Source organism: Talpa occidentalis, unplaced genomic scaffold, assembly GCF_014898055.3.
Source record: "Talpa occidentalis isolate TD23 unplaced genomic scaffold, MPIMG_talOcc4v2.1, whole genome shotgun sequence".
Lineage (NCBI taxonomy): Eukaryota > Metazoa > Chordata > Mammalia > Eulipotyphla > Talpidae > Talpa > Talpa occidentalis.
This window is the reverse complement of record NW_026555331.1, coordinates 107,646,318-107,666,514: the sequence shown is the minus strand read 5'-3', so window position 1 is coordinate 107,666,514 and position 20,197 is coordinate 107,646,318. Positions and strand designations below refer to the sequence as shown.

General features: G+C 39.9%; 1 protein-coding gene across 1 annotated transcript in view; it reads right to left on the bottom strand.

Annotated features, from left to right (window-relative positions):
- Positions 1-13,879, bottom strand: part of ITPRID1 (ITPR interacting domain containing 1) — a 63,768-nt gene extending 49,889 nt beyond the window's left edge. The window contains exons 1-3 of the mRNA XM_037518015.1: positions 13,717-13,879; positions 11,754-11,802; positions 11,382-11,425 (exon numbers count right to left, since the gene is read on the bottom strand). Coding sequence (XP_037373912.1) covers positions 11,382-11,425; positions 11,754-11,802; positions 13,717-13,879 — 256 coding nt within the window. The remainder of the gene's footprint in view (positions 1-11,381; positions 11,426-11,753; positions 11,803-13,716) is intronic.
- Between the last annotated feature and the right edge of the window lie 6,318 nt (positions 13,880-20,197).

Genomic DNA, 20,197 nt, shown 5'->3' with positions numbered 1-20,197 from the left:
AGTTATTTTGCAAAATTCTAATAGTTGAAATGGGAGTGTTCTTTCTTTTGGCTCTTATTTCAACTGGTGTGGCACCTCCAGCATTCAGAGTGAAAAATATCTGCTCTCGAATACCAAGTCTCTCATCCAAGCAGACATTGCTAATCCATTGCAGCTAATTCAAACGCAACTCAGTCTCAGAACTTCTCGAACCATAAAGTCATTGCCAAGTTATTGAATTTGTCACATGAGAAAAAGCTGATTTGCCACCTTGTTAACCATGTTATAGATGCAAACACATCATTATTTTCAACAGTCGTGGTATAATGACTTAATGCCATGATGAATTAAATAGTAAGCTGCTCAAAGTGTAAGGTAAAATATCTTTTAAGTAAAATTTTTCTGTATCTCCCTGCCTCCCTTCTTATCACCCCCTCCTCCAATACTGCTTTGTATATAATTTATAAAAGCATGTTCCATGTGTGCCTGGTTAGCTTATCTAGAAAACTCTGGGGTTTCTGGGCATTTCTGCTTTCTGAAAATATTTCATTTTTCTTTGGGGATTTGATGGCATTTTTGCCACTACCCCAGCCTATTCTGGTTTTCTGATGTCACTTTGGATTTCTAGAACATGTAAATGAATGTGCACATACAGGCCAGTGGTCTGGCATGGTGGCCACAGCAAATTGCTCAAACTGTCAGAGAGAAAATGATCCATTTTCAGATATTGATGAGAAGATTAGCTCAGCCTTGCTGAGTTTTCAAAAAATCCTAGCCCTGCAGAAAATCTAGTCACCCGGAAAAATCCACAGCCCTCACCCAGGGCATCTTTGTGGGATTCTAGTGGTCACACTGCTGCCCTGCCATCCATGTTCAAGAGCAATCTGGTGTCCAGAGAGAAACCCCAAAGAGAGAAAGAAGCCCCTAATGGCAACATGTTTTCTGTGGAATGAGCAAGGTGGACCTGGCTAGATCACAGTGTGAGTGAGGGAGAGAGAAGGCTGTTGTTTCTGACCTGATGTTACTCAGGAAGGTCTGTATTACAGAGTTTTAGCACCAGCTGGGGACAGGGCCTGCTCACATTACACATTACAGCTTATAAGGCCCAGTCATCATTGACAATTATGGGGCAAGAGGTATGTTTAACTCCCCTCACTTGAATCCCAGCTTCACTGACTACAGACACAACTTACACCCATTGCTAGACTTCTTATACTCTTCCTTCTTGATCTTGTTAAAAATTATGTTTATCTCCATCCCATACATTCAGACTCAGACTTCTCTGCTGCCAAGCTTGGATGTTTTAAGAAAACCACTCCAGGAAAAATTGATATAAATTTTTGAACTTACAAAAATAAGCCCAATTTTAAAAATTATTAAAAATTTATTAGGTTCGGGGCCTCCCCTGGTGGCACAGCGGTTGAACGCTGGGCTGCGAGGCTGCCCGCAGCCTCTGCAGTGCTGGTTCATTCCCCAGCCACCGGTGAGGGACCCACAAAAAAAAAAAAATACTAGGTCCAATATCTGCTCGCCTTTTGGCATTCCTAGGCTCCCTGAATTCTGCAAGACCAAGTGTCATGTTCATGGTTATTGTTTCACCTCCTGATGATGGTGGAGGCAGCGATTCATCTCCCCATCATTGGGATCCAGGAACTTGATAGTCTTTATAGGACAGTGTGAAACAATTCTTCTTTGTCCACTAGTGGGTTTTTGTGGTTTTGTTTTGTTTTTCTCCATTTTGCTGATTTGTAAGGTAAGTTTTCTGCAGCCTGAGGATAGGCTTGTGAGGGTCAGTCCTTGCCTCCCTTTGTGTGTCTTCAAGAATGTACCTGAAGCTGAGGCGCAGCCTGGTGGCCCAGTTCTCACCAGCAGTGGGATTCCTAGACTTTCCTTAAAACTGAGAAGATCCAGCAGGACCGGCCATGTCTTCAGGACAGCAATCTCTTGAGGGCATTTTACATTCTCTGCCATCTCTACCCTACTGCTTGGCTCATGAGTGGGGACCTGCCTGGCTCCTGGAACCCTTGAATTTGCCACCTGTGATCAGAGCAAGAATTTGGCACCTAGGGGATGCCATAATAGGACAGACTGCTTCGGTTACCCTGGATTTTCTCCAGCTTCTGCAGGCACCAGTCTTGTGAGGCTGAGGGTAGAGGATGCCTTGTATTTACCACATAAAGCCCTGCTGTGTAGGTCCCCTCAATTCCACACTCACATGCTTGGATGCTTGGGCTTGGTTTTGATACTCTCTTCATTTTCTCCCAAGATACCCTTAGTAGGTTTTTAAAATCAGATTTTGCTCTACAAATACATTGGAATTACAAAGAAAGAAAGAAAGAAACGGTCCTACTATCCCCAAGTTTCCAAAGGGTTGATTTGGAAGAAAATTGAAGCAAGAATTTTTTTTTTTCCTGTTCCACTCAAAACATCCCATTACATGGGTTAAAATGCCAGTTCTGATTCTCTTTTAGATACTTGAGTCTCCAGCCACCCCCCCTACTGTTAAGTGGACTTCTGCCATCTGAAGCAGCAGACACCGCACTTAACCCTGCAAAATGTATTACTGGAGAAGATGTAGTGAGATATGCAGAAGGCACTAATTAGCACCTTTATTGGCTTAGAAAGCAATTTTTATTTTGGTTTTCCTAAGCATTTCTGACTGATTCATGGAAGACATTTGGTTCTTTGGAATATCGTCCAATAGACTAATCAAATTACATTTTCACAGGGCTCTAAAATAATAGCATTCTGTAGCTTTCTGTATATTTAACTCCTGCATGACCAAGACATTTAGAAGAGGCAGTCAGCAAGGTTTATTTAGCTCTGTTGGTAAACTATTAACCTAAATTATTACTGAAAATATAAAAAAGCACACTGACATCATCTCTGACTTTCATGCTCAAACATTAAAGCCAATTGTAATGCTTTACTTTTCTTCACCCACATATTTGCTTATTTTCCAGATGATGTTGACTTCTCTCCATTCCATCACTGACACCAGTACACACCCTCATTACCACAAGCCTGAGTTCCTGCTAGCTTCTTCCCAAGGTCTGCACTTTCTTCCCATTTCCAGGATAAATGGTGGAATCTGTCACTTCTCTTTCCAGAAACCATTCCCAACTCATGACAACAGAGATGGCAAACATCTGATACACTTGCTTTGGCTCCCCAGGGCTAATCACTGATCATTCTGGTGAACAAAGACACCATTTCAAAATCCTACTCAACACAGACCCCTGTCACAACTACCTATCTTTTGACAAGATCCCAAAATGGCCCTTTTTGCCATCCCTGTCTTAAGACGTCAGTGTGAGTCCTTCTCTCTGGGTTTTAATGCAGTAATAACCCGACCACATCCTATTTGACAGAAAAATTTCCACCATTGCTTCCAAGCAGGAAACTATTTGTCTGTTGACCACCTTCCATAGGCTTTCCTGTAAGCGGCATACATTCAGTTTTGTGTTGTGTCTTTGTTCAAATTGCTACTACATTCACCAAATTATATCATCCTGTTTTGCCACTTTGTTTGGTCAAGACCATCTCTCTTTGATTGACTAGATTAAGTCCCACCCCTTCTTTAATATTTCCCATTCTGACTACATCGTACATCATCTTCATTATGGATCATTTTACTAGGATCCTTTTGTTGACTAGCTTTGGGAGAAATAAATGTATCAGAAAAGCTTCCTGCCTCAGTGGAATTTATAGTTTTGTTAGTGAGACTAATCATGTACCTAATAAATTTGAGACAGCACAAAGTGAGGGTCCTATGGGTAGAACCCATACTGGATGTGGCTGAGAAAAGTTGAGTCTCTTGGTGCAGATGTCAGGAATAGTCATATAGAGCATACGGGACTCAAAAGAAGAGAAAGAAGTGAACAAAACAGAAAAGACTTTGAGACAAGAGAAACTCGATGAAGAAAGGAAAAGAACTAAGAATTTAATGAAAAAGGATTAGAGGGTTTTGTAGGAAATTGTTATAGGTCATATCAAGATTGTATAAGTCCTGTCATTCAGAGTGACATATTTGAGAACAAGAGTCATATATTCTATATCTTTGTACCTCCACCTCACACAGTTCTTTGCTCTGGATGTTTTTCTTTGATAAACATTAAGGGAACATCTATTATATTTAATTGGATTTACTTTGACCTTTTCTTATGATATAGTCTGCAAAAAGTAGAATTTGACTTTGTAAGTTTCTTATTATTTAATAAATTCCTTCTGGAAAGAAATAGGTTTCCTCTTGTGGGATTACTTTGGGGATGAGAGAAGAAATATTTAAATATTAAAAAGGACTATGAATTAACCACCCATCAAGCAGTCAATTGTACCAAGCAGATCTTTTACAAAAGCAGGTCTTTCTGTTGTAGGAGTTCTAGTTTGTTCACTCACCATTATGCTTGACTGTGTCGCAAACAAGTATACCTGATATGAACCTACACAGGGACACATGCCTCCATGTGTGTGTCTGTCTTTGCAGCATAAAGACAACGCACTCTTATAGGCAGACAGTGCTTGAATTTTAATTTGTTTTCCAACAAATGTGTTTGCCACAAACCAGCTCATCTTTCCAGGCTTTCCTCTCGCCATACACACCTTTAAAATGGAATGTGGTTTCTTTTTTAATTTTTTTTTAAAGATTTATTTATTTATGCATACAAGAATTGAGGTATAGGCCAGAAGTGTGGGGGGGGGGGGTGAAAGGATTCACCAGAGACAGAGTAGGGAACAGAACGGGCAGATTGACTGAAATACACTGCTGAGGGGAGCAGTGGGGGAATCAGTAGAGGTCTGCTGTGCCATGTGTGTTCCTCCCTGGCTGGGGATCAAACTCTTGCTGCAGTGGCTGCGGATAGAGACCCTGGAATTTGGTTTTAAGATGAGTCAGTGGCCTGAGAAGGCTGCTTCACAGCCATGACCATTGGTCTTTGAGCATCAGGATTAACCCCAAAGAGGTTCTGAATATTCTATTGTGTTGATCACTATAGGAAGGTCAGTGGATCCTTGTTGAGCAAACTTGTTTGCTTGTTCAGTTGGTGATCACTGAGAGGAGTTAATTTGCACCAGGTCATGGTGGTTCACAGAAAGGGAACAGAGAAGGTGAAGAATCCTTGTGAGTTTCCCCCTTGTAAGTCATGTATGTGTCCTGAGCAGATAATGCTCTAGAGATACTTAAAAAGGAGATAGAGCACTTAACAAGACGCCCTAGTATTAGGCAGAAGAGAGGCTAGAGGGTGAGAGATGGCATTATTTATGAAATGCATCCATGACGCTCAGGACAAAAACAGCAAGGGATGTTGTACGACCTTTTTCTGTTATTGAAGTTAGCGTGAAAAAGGGATGAGAAAATGTATTTGTCATCAAGGGACAGTACTAAATAAGTTCTGTCAGTAAGTGTGGGTAAGTAATGTCTCAGTGGCAGACACTTCAAAGTCCTAAGAGGAGAGGTCCCACAGGGGAGGTCCAAGCTGTGTTGGCTGCTCTGGGAAGCCATGGGAGGTGCCACACCCACTTCGGGGTATCAGGCCGCAGGACCATCAGTGCCACACTTGGATGCAATAGTTCTCATCTCTCGAAGAGAAAATCTTTTTCTCCACATTTCTGCCAGCTATCATTCAATTAACTGTTCCCTTTCAGCTCACAAATCTGCCAGCTATTTTTTTTCTGTTTCTACCTCTCTTCTCCTCTTCCCACTCAAAACAAGATAGTCAGCCTTTCTCCACCACCATTTCTCTGAACCACCTCTTCTCCAGGTCACCAACAACCTCCACTGGCAAACCTAATGGCCAGTTCTCATTTCTCATCATATATAGCCTATGAACAATGGTTGACAGCGTTGCTCTCTTCCTCTCAATACCCAAATTTCATGTGCCTTCTGGATAGTTGTCACTTGGTTCTCTCTCTCTCTCTCTTTTTAAAGATTTATTTATTTACACAAGAACTGGGGCACAGTCAGAGGTGTGGGAGGGTGAGAGAATTCACCAGAGACAGAGCGGAGAGCAGAACAGGCAGACTGACCAAAAACACTGCTGAGGGGAGCAAGCGGGCATGGCAGGAGCAGTCTGCCGCACCATGTGGGATTCTTGCCTGCCGGCAGGGATCAAACCTGCGCTGCAGAGGCTGCGGACAGCTTCACGCGCGGTGCTTAACCCGCTGTGCCACGAGGGAGGCCCTGCTTCTCTTTTTTACCTCATGACCTGTTCCTTCTTCTTTGCTGGCTCTTTGGTCTTTTCCTGGCCTCTTCTCTATTCAATATACTTACTTGGTGATCTTATCTGGTTATCTGGCTTTAAATGCCATATATATGCCAACTAATTGACACATACATATCTACTCCTGGACTTTCCTCCTGAATTCTAGATTTGTATCTCCAGTTTATATGAATGTAGACCTATGGAATAGTATCTCCTTGGGTATCTATTAAGCATTTGAATCATAATACACTTAAATTAAATTTTCCATCTCAAGCCTGATCTTCTTGTTGTTTTTCCCATCTCTATGAATAGCCATCCACCATCCCAGACACTTAGGCAAAATCTTGAATTCTCTCTTTCTTTCATACTTTACATCCAGTCTATAAAGTTATTCTGTCGTGCCTGTTTTGCAAACACTTTGAAAAGATTCATTTCTCATTCAAAATAGAAGTCAAAGTTATTACAGAGACTGTACGGCCCTAACTTATTTGGCCTTTGGATAGTTCTTTGACCTCTGATCCTCTACTCTCTTTATTGCACAGTTACCATGCAATCATATTAAAATCTTCTTACTATTCTTGGAATACATGTGGTATGTTCCCCTCCCATGACCTTTGCACATTAGCATCTCATTTGCCTAGAACAGCTCATTCCATACAAAAATGTCCTCCTTCTTCACTTCCTTTAGGTAGTTACTCAAAAGTCAGCTTATATGGGATGCTTTACCTGACCATCTATACCTTTGGCATATTACATATTTATTTGTTTATTGACTCAATCTCCACTAATCCTAGAGGAATTATTCAGTATCCCTAATCCTAAAGGAATTTCTCATTTGTAGGAGGCACTCCATGAATATTTATTAAATAACTGAAGAAGAATAAATGTGTCAGAATTTTTGTGTGGTTATGGGCAAGGAAAAGGAGTTGATAGTATTTTTCTTCTCCAGTTGCCAACCTAAATCTGGGATATGGGAAGAAACTGAAAGATTTATGCATTTGGTGTTACTCAGAACAGTAGATACTCAGATGTAAAGGTTCATGCTATATAATGGCAATGAGTGTTTATACACATTCTGTAAAAACTAGAGCAAGCATCATCAGGCATCAAAGGCAGTGAAGGCTGTACACAAGGAACAGATGAAGAACTGTGTTAAGGAACTGATGTTACAAGAATTGTGTTTATGGTGATACCAAAGGGAGTCTCTTGAAGTAGCAGCAGTGACAGGGGGAACTAAGTCATTCATGAAAAAATATGAGGCATCTCCTGGTGACATCCAGAAATAATTATGGTGGATACTTGCAACAGACATTGTGTCTCCAAGATGGAACAATACTCCATCAAAATGGGGGAGCTAATTTTATTGTAGTCTAATGTACCCACAGACACATGAGGCCTGAGAAAAATTTGAGTTATAAGAAATTAGTTTCAGAATAGTTTTTTACTTCTTTCTTACTTTTACAATTGGCTTTAATTAATTTTTTTAACCAAATCTTCATTTAGAGTATGTCTCAACATGAAAAATCTTTGTTTTTTAAGATTTATTTATTTATGCATACAAGAGCTGGGGTACAGGCCAGAGATGGGGGAGGGTGAGAGGATTCACCAGAGACAGAGTGGGTAACAGAACAGCCAGACTGACTGAAACACACTGCTGAGGGGAGTAGTGGGCGAGACAGGAGAGGTCTGCTTTGCCATCAACATGAAAAATCTTATTTAGGAAATGTCCCTTTCTGACATCCCATACTTGGCTCATAGAGAAAAGGAAAATCTAGAGATAAAAGTAATGGCAGTAGATAACACCAGTCAGTAGAGGCAGGAAGTACATGAACTTTGAAATCAGAAAGGCTTCTATTCAAATCATGTCTCTATCTTATTGGTATGTGGTTATAGGAAAATTTCTAATTTTTTTCTGAGTCTGTTTCCTAATATTTAATATGTGTGTTTAATTTAATGCCTGTTTCCTCAATATTTAGCATGTCTTGGAAAAAGCATAACAATCAGAGAATTTTCTGACAATTAGCATTAGTTTCTCAGTCATACCAGTTTTCTAAGAATTTGGTTTCTTATAATTTAAATTTTCTGGATTTGAGGTGTTTTCTATAGCTTTCCAGATGAATTGTTTCATATATCTTTTTTTTTGATTTTAAGATTCAGATGTGGCTATTTTGCATTTCCATTGCCAATTGGTTGATGTAAAAAATTTAGAGTCATTTCACATCAAAAAATTTAAATTCAGGACTTTGTTGAGACCCTGATGACTTACACAAGAGCATGTGTTGCTCAGACTTTGCTCATCCTCTAGCAGGGATGTTGGTGTAGGGCTTTCCTCCCAGGTTTCCGTGCATAATATATATAGTGAATTATACTATACCTCTAGAGGGGCAACGTGGTTGTAGAAGCAGACATATCCAAGCTCAAATCTCAACTCCCTTAACTACTAACTCCATATCTTTGGGCAACTTACATAACATTTTTGGGCTTTATTTTCTTTTTTGCAAAACTTCATAATGGTAATAATTACCTCAGAAGATTGTCCTGGTAAATGAACTAGAATGTGTGATGTCCCTAGCCTGTGTTCTCCACAGATACAAATTTCTTCACCTTCCCAGTTCTGTCACTAAAGAGACTAAAAAACCAAGGGTCAGGGATTTTCCCCAGCATCGATGGTGGTGAACAAGGTGTATATGGACCAGACATGTTCATATTTAATGCAAATGAGATTTGGGGCAGCTAGAGAGGAAGAGTTGAAGAACCAAAGTTGAAGAGTTACCATGAAAGCCGAGACCCCACCTTGACCATCTCGCAACTCAGGAAAGAACCAGCGATAGGACTGCTAAAGGCTTATTCCACTTCTCTATTTTATATGGGACACAGACCAAGACTTAGTGAGCCACCAGAATGCTTTCTACGACAGGCACTGAGTCATCTATAACAAGATACTTGCATCTTGTTTCTACCAGATTCATTAAACCTCAGAAGGGATCAATGAGGAAAAAAACAGATTCAGAACCAATCTCACTTGTAGAGGACTGAAGGACATCCCTTTACATTTCATTTCTATGTCAGAAATTTAATTTCAGGATATCTTTTATATAGAAATAAAGATGGGTCCAAATTCAATGACTGATCTCCTTGTAAGAGAGAAGACCCACAGGCTAAAGAGATCCTTGGCGAGAGAGAGGGGCAGAGAATGGAATAATTAGCTACAAACCCAAGAACACCAATGATTGCTAGGAGACACAGGAAGCTAGGAAGAGGGAAGGAAGGAGTCTTCCCAAGAACCCCCCAAGGGAGCATGGCCTTGATGAAGCTTGATTTTACACATTCAGCCTCTGGAACTATGAGAGAGCAACTTTCTTTTTTTTTTAATCCACCGAGTATAAGGTCATTTGCTATTGCTGCTGTAGGAAGTAATGTGCCCCTCTATCTCACATCAGGATGGCATGAGTTTTTATAAACTCTTCTGTCAGTGGTGACTACTTTTCTTTTCCCTCTTCAGTTCCTTTTCATTTCACCAGTTTTTCTTCCTGCCACTCTCACCAAAACATTCAGGTGGCAGGTTCTAGTCCATCTTCTACACTTCTTGGGGTGGCTTCTAACTTTACAACTTAGTGTGTATTGGCCTGATAGTGGCTAACACCAGCACACAGCAGGGCTGACAGAACTTTTGGCCTCAAGTTCCTCCTCCTGTCTCTAACCAGCTGTGACCAAAAATTGTAACACGTGACCACTTTGTGCTCAGCTTCACCTGAAAAACACAGATGAACACCAGCCCAGCTACCACACAGGTTACTGAGCTTAAAATATGATAGATGAGAGAAGGATTTGTGGAAGTGAAGGGTCAATTAAACTTGTAAGAAGCTATTCCATTATTATTAAAAAAAACCTCACTGTAGATAAAGTATCCGGTAAATCAAAACTTGTACATTTCTGACCCCAGAGCCATGCTGATAAACCTTCTTACTCTGAGGTCTTCACCTCATGTCTGTGCCTTTACAGTTCACTGACTTGATGCAGTGAATTTAATTTCTGGGAAGTGGAGCTTTTAATACAGTTACTGACAACCCCAGAACTGGTGCCAGGGCTCTTAACAACCAACCATGCAAGATGAAATGCCGAAGGATATGAAATTTTGGCGTTTTGAAAAGTTCTTTCTTTTCTTGAGTCTAAACTATTGTGAACAGAGGTACTTAAGTTCAATTTATTGGCAAACATCTTCAGAGAATTCAGCTTTATGGAATTTTTATATCAAAAAAATAAGCTTGGCAGAGGGAGAAATTTTGACAATATACCCACTATTTCTCAGTAAAAAATCCTAAACTTGTATTGTTTTGTAACCAATGGTCTATCTTCAGATGATAGTGGAGGGAGTGAGATCATTAAAACAAACCAAGTAACTATTAGACTAATAATTTTTCTCTCAAATCAGTGAACTCCTAATTTGTTATTTTTATATATAATTATTTATGACATTTCACCAATGTAAAACACACTTTTTCATATTTTAACATCTATGAAATCTTATAGTAAATTTTGCTTTTCACCCTTTCACTTATAATTGCCAGGACTGATTTTTTCCCCATCTGAATGATACTTAATATATAATGTATATCCTCACTGCATATAATATGAGTGTATTTTATAATGGAGAGTCTATGAAATACGGCATTTCATTTAAAGAATATGGAAACTGTGAAACCTGTATTGAAATTTTTCCCTTTATAATCTTCCTATCAAATCTCAATATAACGAGTGTGATACATTTTCTGCCTCAGAAATATTTGAAGTTTGCCTTAGAATTCAGTCATCTGTTCTTTTTTGAGAATAGATGCATCATTAGAAAAGATATAATTTGAGATCAAAGAATAGAAACTAGATTTAGAAATAAAAGTACAATGCAGTACAATGAAAATTAAACAATCTCCTTTCCATAATTACATTCTTGCAAAATGTCTTCACAGCACCTTGTGAGTTTCCTACCAGTCTGAGCTACTGAGCAATGTGGCAAGTGTCCTGGTTTCCAACCCCCAACCTGCTAAGCAAACATCTATCCTTTTGAAGACTCATATATCAGACAGATTGGTTCCATTTCTAGGAACCACTGACAATACCCCTTTTAAGATTTATTCACACAGACATTTGAATACACCTCCTACTCAGGTCCACACAGCATAATTATTGCCCGTTCTCTTGTCTTACCAGCTTGGTGAATGATTTGCTTAAAGTTTTCATTTACAGAGATGCTGTAAGGAAACAAAAGTATTGTGAGTCCAACAAGCTGTGTAAACAAATTAAAAGTTACCTTTTAATTAAACAGATGAGAGCAAATGTAGAGTTTGACTATTATAAGAGGACTTTTGGAAACCGATCAATAGCCAGATTGAAATTGTATTGTTTCATACTTTTAAACTGATATGTAACTTAGGCAATAGTAGAGTAATCCCGCAAGAACCCAGTTAAAAGGAAAATCCCTGCGTGTCACTCCTGGCCCCCCAGAGTTACTACCCACATTGTTTTCAAAGATCTTCGCAAGAGAAATATGTAAGGCCAAGGCCACAAGGAAACACTTACAATAATCCAGAGTCCAGCCACTGCTGAATGCTTTCTTTTTTGGAATCTTCTATAAATAAGAATGAAACAGTTCAGTCAGTTAAAGCATAAGAGCAAAAACAACCCTACCCCATCATTCAGCCACCACTTAATAGCTCTGTTTCCTACATATTTAGTCACATGCTTCCATAATCATATTCATTTCCCCCCCAAGGCAAAACTTGCTATTTTCCATCAGCCTTTGCTGAGAATGATGTGTAAACTTGCCAAAAAGACTTTAACTTGAAAAAAAGAAGAGGAAAGAGAAAATGTGAAAGGGAAGAGAGAAGTGAACAGAGAAGGAGAATTATTAGAATAACATTTACATTACCTGGTGTGACTATGAAGGGAATATAGGAGACTTTTGTCTCCCTCTTGTTGGATATAAATCACCATAGAGCCTGTCCTTATTGAATCACAGCATTTACCTGAGGCAGCTAGCCAGTGATATTTATTTGCAAGGAGTTCTCTGCCAGGTTAGAAACCAAATTTGCATTCATTCCAGAGACAAATTGCATGAGAGTCCCAGAATTGCCAAAGGCACCCTGTGTTAAAAAGGCACCAGTCTTTTAAGGTGGATCTTTATCATGGGCTGAACAAATAGTCAACGGCAAAAATGAGATTATATAAAGGCAACATTTCCTGTTAAGTATTTGCTTCCATTTTAATTTGCTATAGTCTCCTGTGGATTGACTGTCTTTGACTTTATTCTACCACCAAGGAGGTGCCTGAATTAACCCCTCACAAGCTGCCTGGTGAACCAACAGAGCAAGGTGTACATGAAGGATGCTTTTTCTTCCGTGGAGGTTATGTGAAGGGACAGAATGATTCGGGAGGTGAACAAAGAAGATAAACCACCAGTTACATGATAGTAGAGGGAGAAATATTTCCTTACTTTATTATTCTTTAGACTATTATCATGGTTATTAAAGCTTCATAGGAGACCCAGCAAATAAGTGCCTTTCAGCAAAGTGTTTGCTGTTTTGCAGGAAACCTCAGGTGCATGGCATGAACTCCACATTTTCAGAGCCCCAGGGGACTTAAGATGAGGGGATGCTGGAGTGGAAAGGAAGCAGACCATTTTATTTTATTTTTCTAAAGATATATTTATGCACCCAAGAACTTGGGTACAGGCCAGAGGTAGGGGGGTGGGGGTGAGAGGATTCACCAGACACAGAGTGAGGAACAGAACAGGCAGATCTACTGATAATAAACTGATGAGGGGAGCAGCGAACAAGACAGAAGAGGTCTGCTGTGCCATGTGGGTAGCTCGCTGCCCGTCCGGGGATTGAACTTGTGCCCAGAGGCTGCAGATAGCTTCATAGTGCTGTGCTTAACCCCTTGCGCCACCAGGGAGGCCCAGAAGCAGACCATTTTAAAGATTTATTTATTTATTTTATACAAGAACTGGGGTACAGGTCAGAAGCGCGGGAGGGTGAGAGAATTCACCAGGGCCAGAGTGGGGAGCAGAACAGGCACACGGAGCGAAGACACTGCTGAGGGGAGCAGCGGGTGAGGCAGGAGAGGTCTGCTGCGCCATGTGGGGTTCTCCCTGGCCGGCGGGGAATCGAACCGGCCCTGCAGAGTCTGCGGACAGCTTCGCAGCGGGGCGCTCAACCGCTGCGCCACCGGGGAAGCCCAGACCATTTTAATTGGCTACAATGCCCTGTGGGTTGAGTGTCTTTGACTTTATCCTGCCACCAATGAGGTGCCTGCATTAACCAACCTCGCTTGGTCTATGTCCATCAAAAAGGTCTATGTCCTGGGTTTCTGTGGGGAAGTCGGAAGCGCCCACTTCATAGTCCTATCTAACATTATGCCGCAAGACTGGACTCTTCAAAGTCAAGCCCTTGTTCCAAAATGTGTTTGCTCACAGCCCAAAGCCCCCGCATCTCTCACCACCCACAGCAGGACTTTTTTAAGCAGCCCTGGAGGCCCTTCTCACCCAGTATGGGATCCATATGACCCTGACTTTCCTCCTCAGAACCGGGAGGCAGCTGCTCATCCAGCGGAGCCCAGGCTGTCTTTGTGGACCACAGGATGCCTCGTCTGCCCTTTTCCTGGCCTCCTTGAGGGTTGTCAGATCCGTGAGCCATCTCCGCCATCATGAGAGTGATTCGGGAAGCTGATTTAAGACATGCACACGAACAAATCAGACACGATGAGCTCAGCTTTCGGCTTGGCTCAGTGAGGTTGGCTAGAATGCTCACAGTCCAGTGGGTGGGTCCTGCTTGATAACCCTCAGGATCCTCACTCACCCACCTGAGCTGAGTTTCCTGATTCAGTTGGTGAAATGTTTCCCTTTCAATGAATAGGAGCTGGAGATGTGGCCTCATGGGTCACAGGGCCACAGCTGTACACTCTGTCAGGTTCAAGCTGGTAGTGTTGGATATGGAGAGCACAGAAGTGGACTGGAGGGCCCACTTCGCCAAGGAGAAAGTTTCAAAGCATTGATTAACATAATAAGTATTCTTCAGTTTTATTCAACAGTTACATCCATTAAAACAGTTTTAGGGATGCAAATTGTTATGGAAAATGAGAGCTTTTGCAACAGATCTGCCTGACTGCCTACTGAGTCTCAGCTCTGGAACTTGTTCTCAAGGTGGGAATAAACTGTATTAACTGGTAATAACAACCTCAGGTGAGTTCTCTGATTATGTTCTGTTATTATTATGGCTATGTGTCAAACCGTATGCTGAATTCTGTACATCCATTATTAATTTAATTGTCAATGAAGGAAGTTACCAAATGGTCACACTTTTATGGTAAATTGAAGAGCAGGGGGGTGAAGTTGCAGACCCAAAGCCACACAGCAACAGGGATTCAAACCCAGCACAACTCCAAGTATGTTACCATGACTGGTAAAGCAATCAACTAACAGGAAAGCAACCATCTCCCCTGCTACGTGGTGGAGACAGCGTGCATATCATTATGATATAGTTATATCATGCACATTGTAAAGGATATACTGCCTGCCTCTGTTATCTTACTTGACCTTTGTTTGCATCCTTTTAGAGCCACTGTGGAAATGGTTAAAACTCCCCAGATCCTCTGAACATTGAAAACAATGACCTCACTCTTACTTCGATGTATCTGTAGTATTTGATTGCATTCTCGGCTCAGAGCAGGTGCTAAGTAACAATAACAGTAGCAGAGCTAGGTTGCCAAACTACTTTCTGACTAAATTCTTTCCATGGCATCTACTTGAATATATGCATGCATTTATTCCTCAAATTTAGAGAAATTGCCAAATAGTGAGATGTCAATGTCATCAACATTTCTGTCATTCCTAAAATTATGCATAATGATTGATCACATGACACACATGGCATCCCTTCTAATCATCATTTCAACATAGCAAGTCACATTTAATGTAAACATTAAGTATTCTCTTTTAAGAATAAGTGAGCATTCTAGATGTAATTAGTAGTAAGAATCTCCTTATAAGCTTTATATATTAAAACCTATCAGTCAGTTTAAATATAAATACACATGCATTAGAAAAATAATTGCAATAGAAATATAAGTAGATTTCTAAATAATTGCAATAAAATAAAAATAAAAGAAAGGCAATAGAAAAGAATTGAAAAGACTAATGACAGTTGTGATAACTTAATTTTATGTAAAAAATGCAATTACTGAAATTCAAATTAATTAAAATTAAGGTTGACAGCTAATATTTATATTAACAATAAGTATTTTGTCAATTGACCTTAGTAAGTTAATTTCAGGGACATAATCTGTGAGCAAATTAATGTTTATAAAATTTTTGATTATAACAGAAGACAAACATTATAGAGACAAAATTATATTTCTAACCACTTTAGAGTTGTATGGTATACTAGAATTTCTAACACTGGACAAAGTAAATGTTAGGAACTTAAATTTTAGGTAGCTTTTGGGTCTTTGGAAGAAAAAAAATGGCTTTCTTCGGCATCTTTGGCAATGCCTTGAGTCTCGTGAGCATGAGTTGCAATCAGAGCATCAACTCTGACAGTACAAAATTTCACAAGAAGGAAAGTCTCCAAAATCGTACTCAACAAAATTCATGAAACATCAGACTCAGTTAAGGATCAGGGTGTGAAGAAAAGATAATATATTATGGAAAAATGAAATCCCCAAAAGAATCTTGCTCCGCCACTGACCTCAGCCAAAAGTGAGTTTCTGTTTAGCAGGGAAGATTTTGCTGGTAGTGGCAGCAGAAGCTGTGAAGCAGCTGAGATTCCTCAAATGGCTGCTTCTGTGCTATAATGTCAAATTTCACCCCAGCTACCACTTTTTCAAATGGAACCCTGTAAAAACCATGAAGCTTCTTAGATAAAGGTTCTGCTTTTTCTTATGTCCCCAAACTTCCATTCTGCAACGGCAAATTTGACCTCGGCAACCAGCCTTGCACAACCAGTGAGGATAAGCTCCTGCCAGCTCACTTGTATTTGGCTTTAGATCAGGAAAACGCTTGCCAAGGAAAGTGGGAACCCTTGCTAAAGGCAAGGGTGAGGGACCGGTTTGTAAAGAAAAACTCTTTTGTCCCCTCTGTTTTAGTGGATGCCTTCCCAGTTAGCAAACAAATCTGCTGCTGGAAACAGAATCTCGATGCCTGGGTGACCTTCCTTTGGCATCCGCTGTCTTGCTCCTCCAGGGCAGACCTTGGGAAAGGGACACAGATCAGGTGGCAGCCCTGAATTGCCCAGTGTACTGACAGGGCAGAAGTTATGGCATGTGGCCACTGCTGACTCCTCTAGTTAACCCCTCTGTCCCCATGACTATTTGGAACCAAATTCTTACTAACTTTGACTTAACCCAAAGTGAATCCTCTTCCTGGGTGATGTTGTCCCCTGGGCTCAAAGGTCTCTCTCTCTTCAGATCCCTTCTATTCTGATTACTATGCCATTAATATTTATGTGCATAAAGAACTCCCACTAACATGAGAAATTTCAGTGTTATCAAAAGAGGATACAAAACTCTCTAAATGGGGCCTCTTTGGTGGCGCGAGGGGTTAAAGCCCCACACTATGAAGCAGTCCCCAGCCTCTGCAGCTTGAGTTCCATCCCTGGCCAGGCAGGGAGCAACCCTCATGGTGCAGCAGACCTCTCCCGTCTCGCCCACTGCTCCCCTCAGCAGTGTACTTCCGTCCATCTGCCTGTTCTGTTCTCCACTCTGTCTCTGGTGGATCCTCTCATCTCCCACATATCTGGCCTGTACCCCAGCTCTTGTATGTATAAATAAATAAATCTTTAAAAAAAAAAAACTCTCTAAATGCACCAAGAACTCAATTTTGTAATAGCAAAAAAAAAAAAAAAAAAAAAAAAACAAACCCACAGTAACAAAAAACCATAATGTATTAAAAAAACAAACAAAAAAAGAAACGTACTGAAATGTTATCACAATTTTAAAATTTGAAAAATAAGCAAAGTGAGAAAAAATGACTGTTACATTAATTTTACACTGCATTTTCTTTCACTTGAGCAAATTCAACCTTTTAAGTGCCTTATCATTTTGAAGATTTCAGTCCACAGTGAAACCATAGAATTTAATAATTTGATACTTAGAGCAGTTATCATGATTAAATTCTTGTCCTCTGGGGTTACTTAACTTTTTACCCCTCTATGCAAGTGGACTGTCTTGCCAAACAGGTTGTTCTGTACTGAGAGAATAGGGACTGTGCTTTATCTCTGCATTCCCCCTTGATTCCTGTGCTGCACTTTTCCCAGGATAAATAATCTGTAACTGATAGCTGATTGCTTGGTTATTTGGGAATGAAACATCTAATTGGTTAAGCCAGCATTCTTGGTTCTTATATGATTAAATAAGCAAGTGCTTTCAGGTCAGATAACTCAAAATTTTAATCTGAGTTCAGCTGGCTTTTCTAATATTTTCTTGGGGAAATTTTCAAATATCTTTGACAATCTATTTGTTCATTGCTATAATGAGTATGAAACAACCAGTTCTTCGGTGGGGAGTAGAACAGGCAGATGTACTGAAATACACTGCTGAGGGGAGCAGCAGGCGAGACAGGAGAGGTCCGCTGCGCCATGTTTAAAACAATCAACGCTTAAGTTGATCAGTTTTTTTTTTCTTTTCCTTTTTTTTTTGTGTTGTCTCCTATTTTTGTCCTGTCAAGAACTGTGAAGAGCACTAAATTCTTTATTTTTCCTTGACTTCTACTTGAGCCTCTGTGTAATTATAGTATTTCTTCATCTTAATAAATGGCACCCCTATTCAGGCAGTTGCTCAGGTCAAGAAATTGAGACTTCCTTGATTCCTTTATTCCCTTCACCTCTCATGAAAGCTATTAATAAAAGAGAGGGTGGGGGTCTTACATTATTCTCAGACCAACCACCTCTACTGCATGGACTTGGTGTGAACCAGACGTGTAGTATCACTTAGATCATGGCAAATGACTCCAGTTATAAAACTATCTTCACTTCCCTTTCTTTCATACCCCACTCCAATCAGGATGCTAATAGTCAACTCTCAGTTCTTATCAATTCAGAATTTTTAGCAGCATTTAATATAGTTAACTACTTCCTCTTAATGGAAAACATTTTTTTAACTTTGAATTCGATGGTCTCCCAGATTTCCTCTTGCACTGCTCAAAACTCTTTCTCAAGTTCGTTTGCTGGTTTTCTCCATTATATTGCTGAAGTCTGAGTGTTTTATACCTCAATCCTCAGCCCCCTTTCATCCTCTCTATCTTCGTTCTCTCCCTATGTAACTCTGGCTTTAATCATTCCTCTATAATCCCACAGTTTAACGTAAAACTCAACTAAAGTATTTTCGCAAGCCTGTGTTAACTATTCTGGGATTTTCTTCAGGACAGAAATCTTAGCTCTCATATCATAGGTGTAAGGAAAATTTACTCAATAAATATATGTTGAATAAATGACTAGTTAAATAAATGCCAACAAGGAACTGAGAAGTATCAAAGCAAATTTAGTTTTGTAATCATTAAGAATGGTTTGGTATTTAGTAAATAACTTCTCAGAAGGTGCAACTTGCCAAGAATAAGCACACAGTATCAAGAAGTAATGCACTGTACATCTGAGCTAGAAAAGTGTTAAGATTATGTACATACATTCACACATATATATATATTCTACCTCCCAGTTTGAACCAGAGTTTTCTGGGTCGTCACTTAATGCCCACTTCTGCTATTTTACCCAAACTCTCAAAGTGAATACTTTCTTTTGGGCCTTCCAACAACGAATAAACTGATGAAAGTATCAATTCATCCCCAGGAAGCAAAAAAGTAATTTACTTTATTGTAATTTACCAAAAAACAGTTAATTGGCTATGTGACACTGGACACTGTAGTTTCAAGTTATCTTAGAATGTAATTTCCTTTTGCATAATATGAGAGAATTGAATGATATGAGCTAATTCCATAAGTTGATTACTCTATTTCTAACCTCTACATAGACTGTTTAATATTTGATCAAAGAAGTTCACATTTTCAGAATATTTTAAAGCTATGTTCCTTGAAACTACAAAAATGAGAATGATACAACGTTGCTACTATTACTCATAAGTTTGGAAGACCGCTCAAAAACTCAAGTAAAGCCAAGCCAGGAATGCCCTTCTGCTCTTCCTCCTTATCCAAGTATCAAAGTCCCACAGACACTTGTAAAGATTTCCAAGTGATTCAGTAAAGTAGAGGCAGATCTGGGGAATAGAGTGTTCTGTCAACACTCTGCTGGGAGGAACAAGCAGTCTGTGATGACTTGTTCTGTGGGTGGCTTCCTCCCACCATGAAATATGTGAAGGGTGCTCACTCCTGCCATTTAGGAGCAAGATGGATTTAAAGACAAGGCAGTTATGTCCAAGGTGGAATACAAAGTTAGTTTTCTTGGACTTGGAGCTTTCATCTTTTGTTGGTGAAAATTAGCAAAGGATTATTAATTCAAGGTCCATACATACAGCTTCCTGGCAGCTTGAAATGACTTTGAGTGTTGTAAAGTTGGAGCAACTGATTCATCTACTGCTAGCACTATTCAAATGGCTTTCTAACTTTAAAGAGATTTTTCTTTCTTAATGATTCCCTCTTTGCCCATTATTTCTACTCATGTCTTCTCAATATTTACCTTTCCTCATCCTGAGAAGAGAGATTAAAGAATGTGAGGGCATCTACAATCTACCTCAGGTCTACCATTCCTTCCATTATTGTAGTCCAGTTTCCTTCCCTTACACCATATTCTGAATGGCAGAATTACTTATTGTTCCCAAATATACTCTCCTTTTTGACCCCACTGGGTGCAGATCCTTTTAGTAGCTTTGTCTTTCTATATCCTGCATAGTTTGGTAGGTGGTAAGCAGGTAGATAGGTAGATAGTTAGTTACCCTATTTCTCTGAAGAAAACTGACAAATACAGATAATTGTTTCTCTTAAGAAAGGTTTTAGTTGGACTGTATCACATTTTCTTTCCATA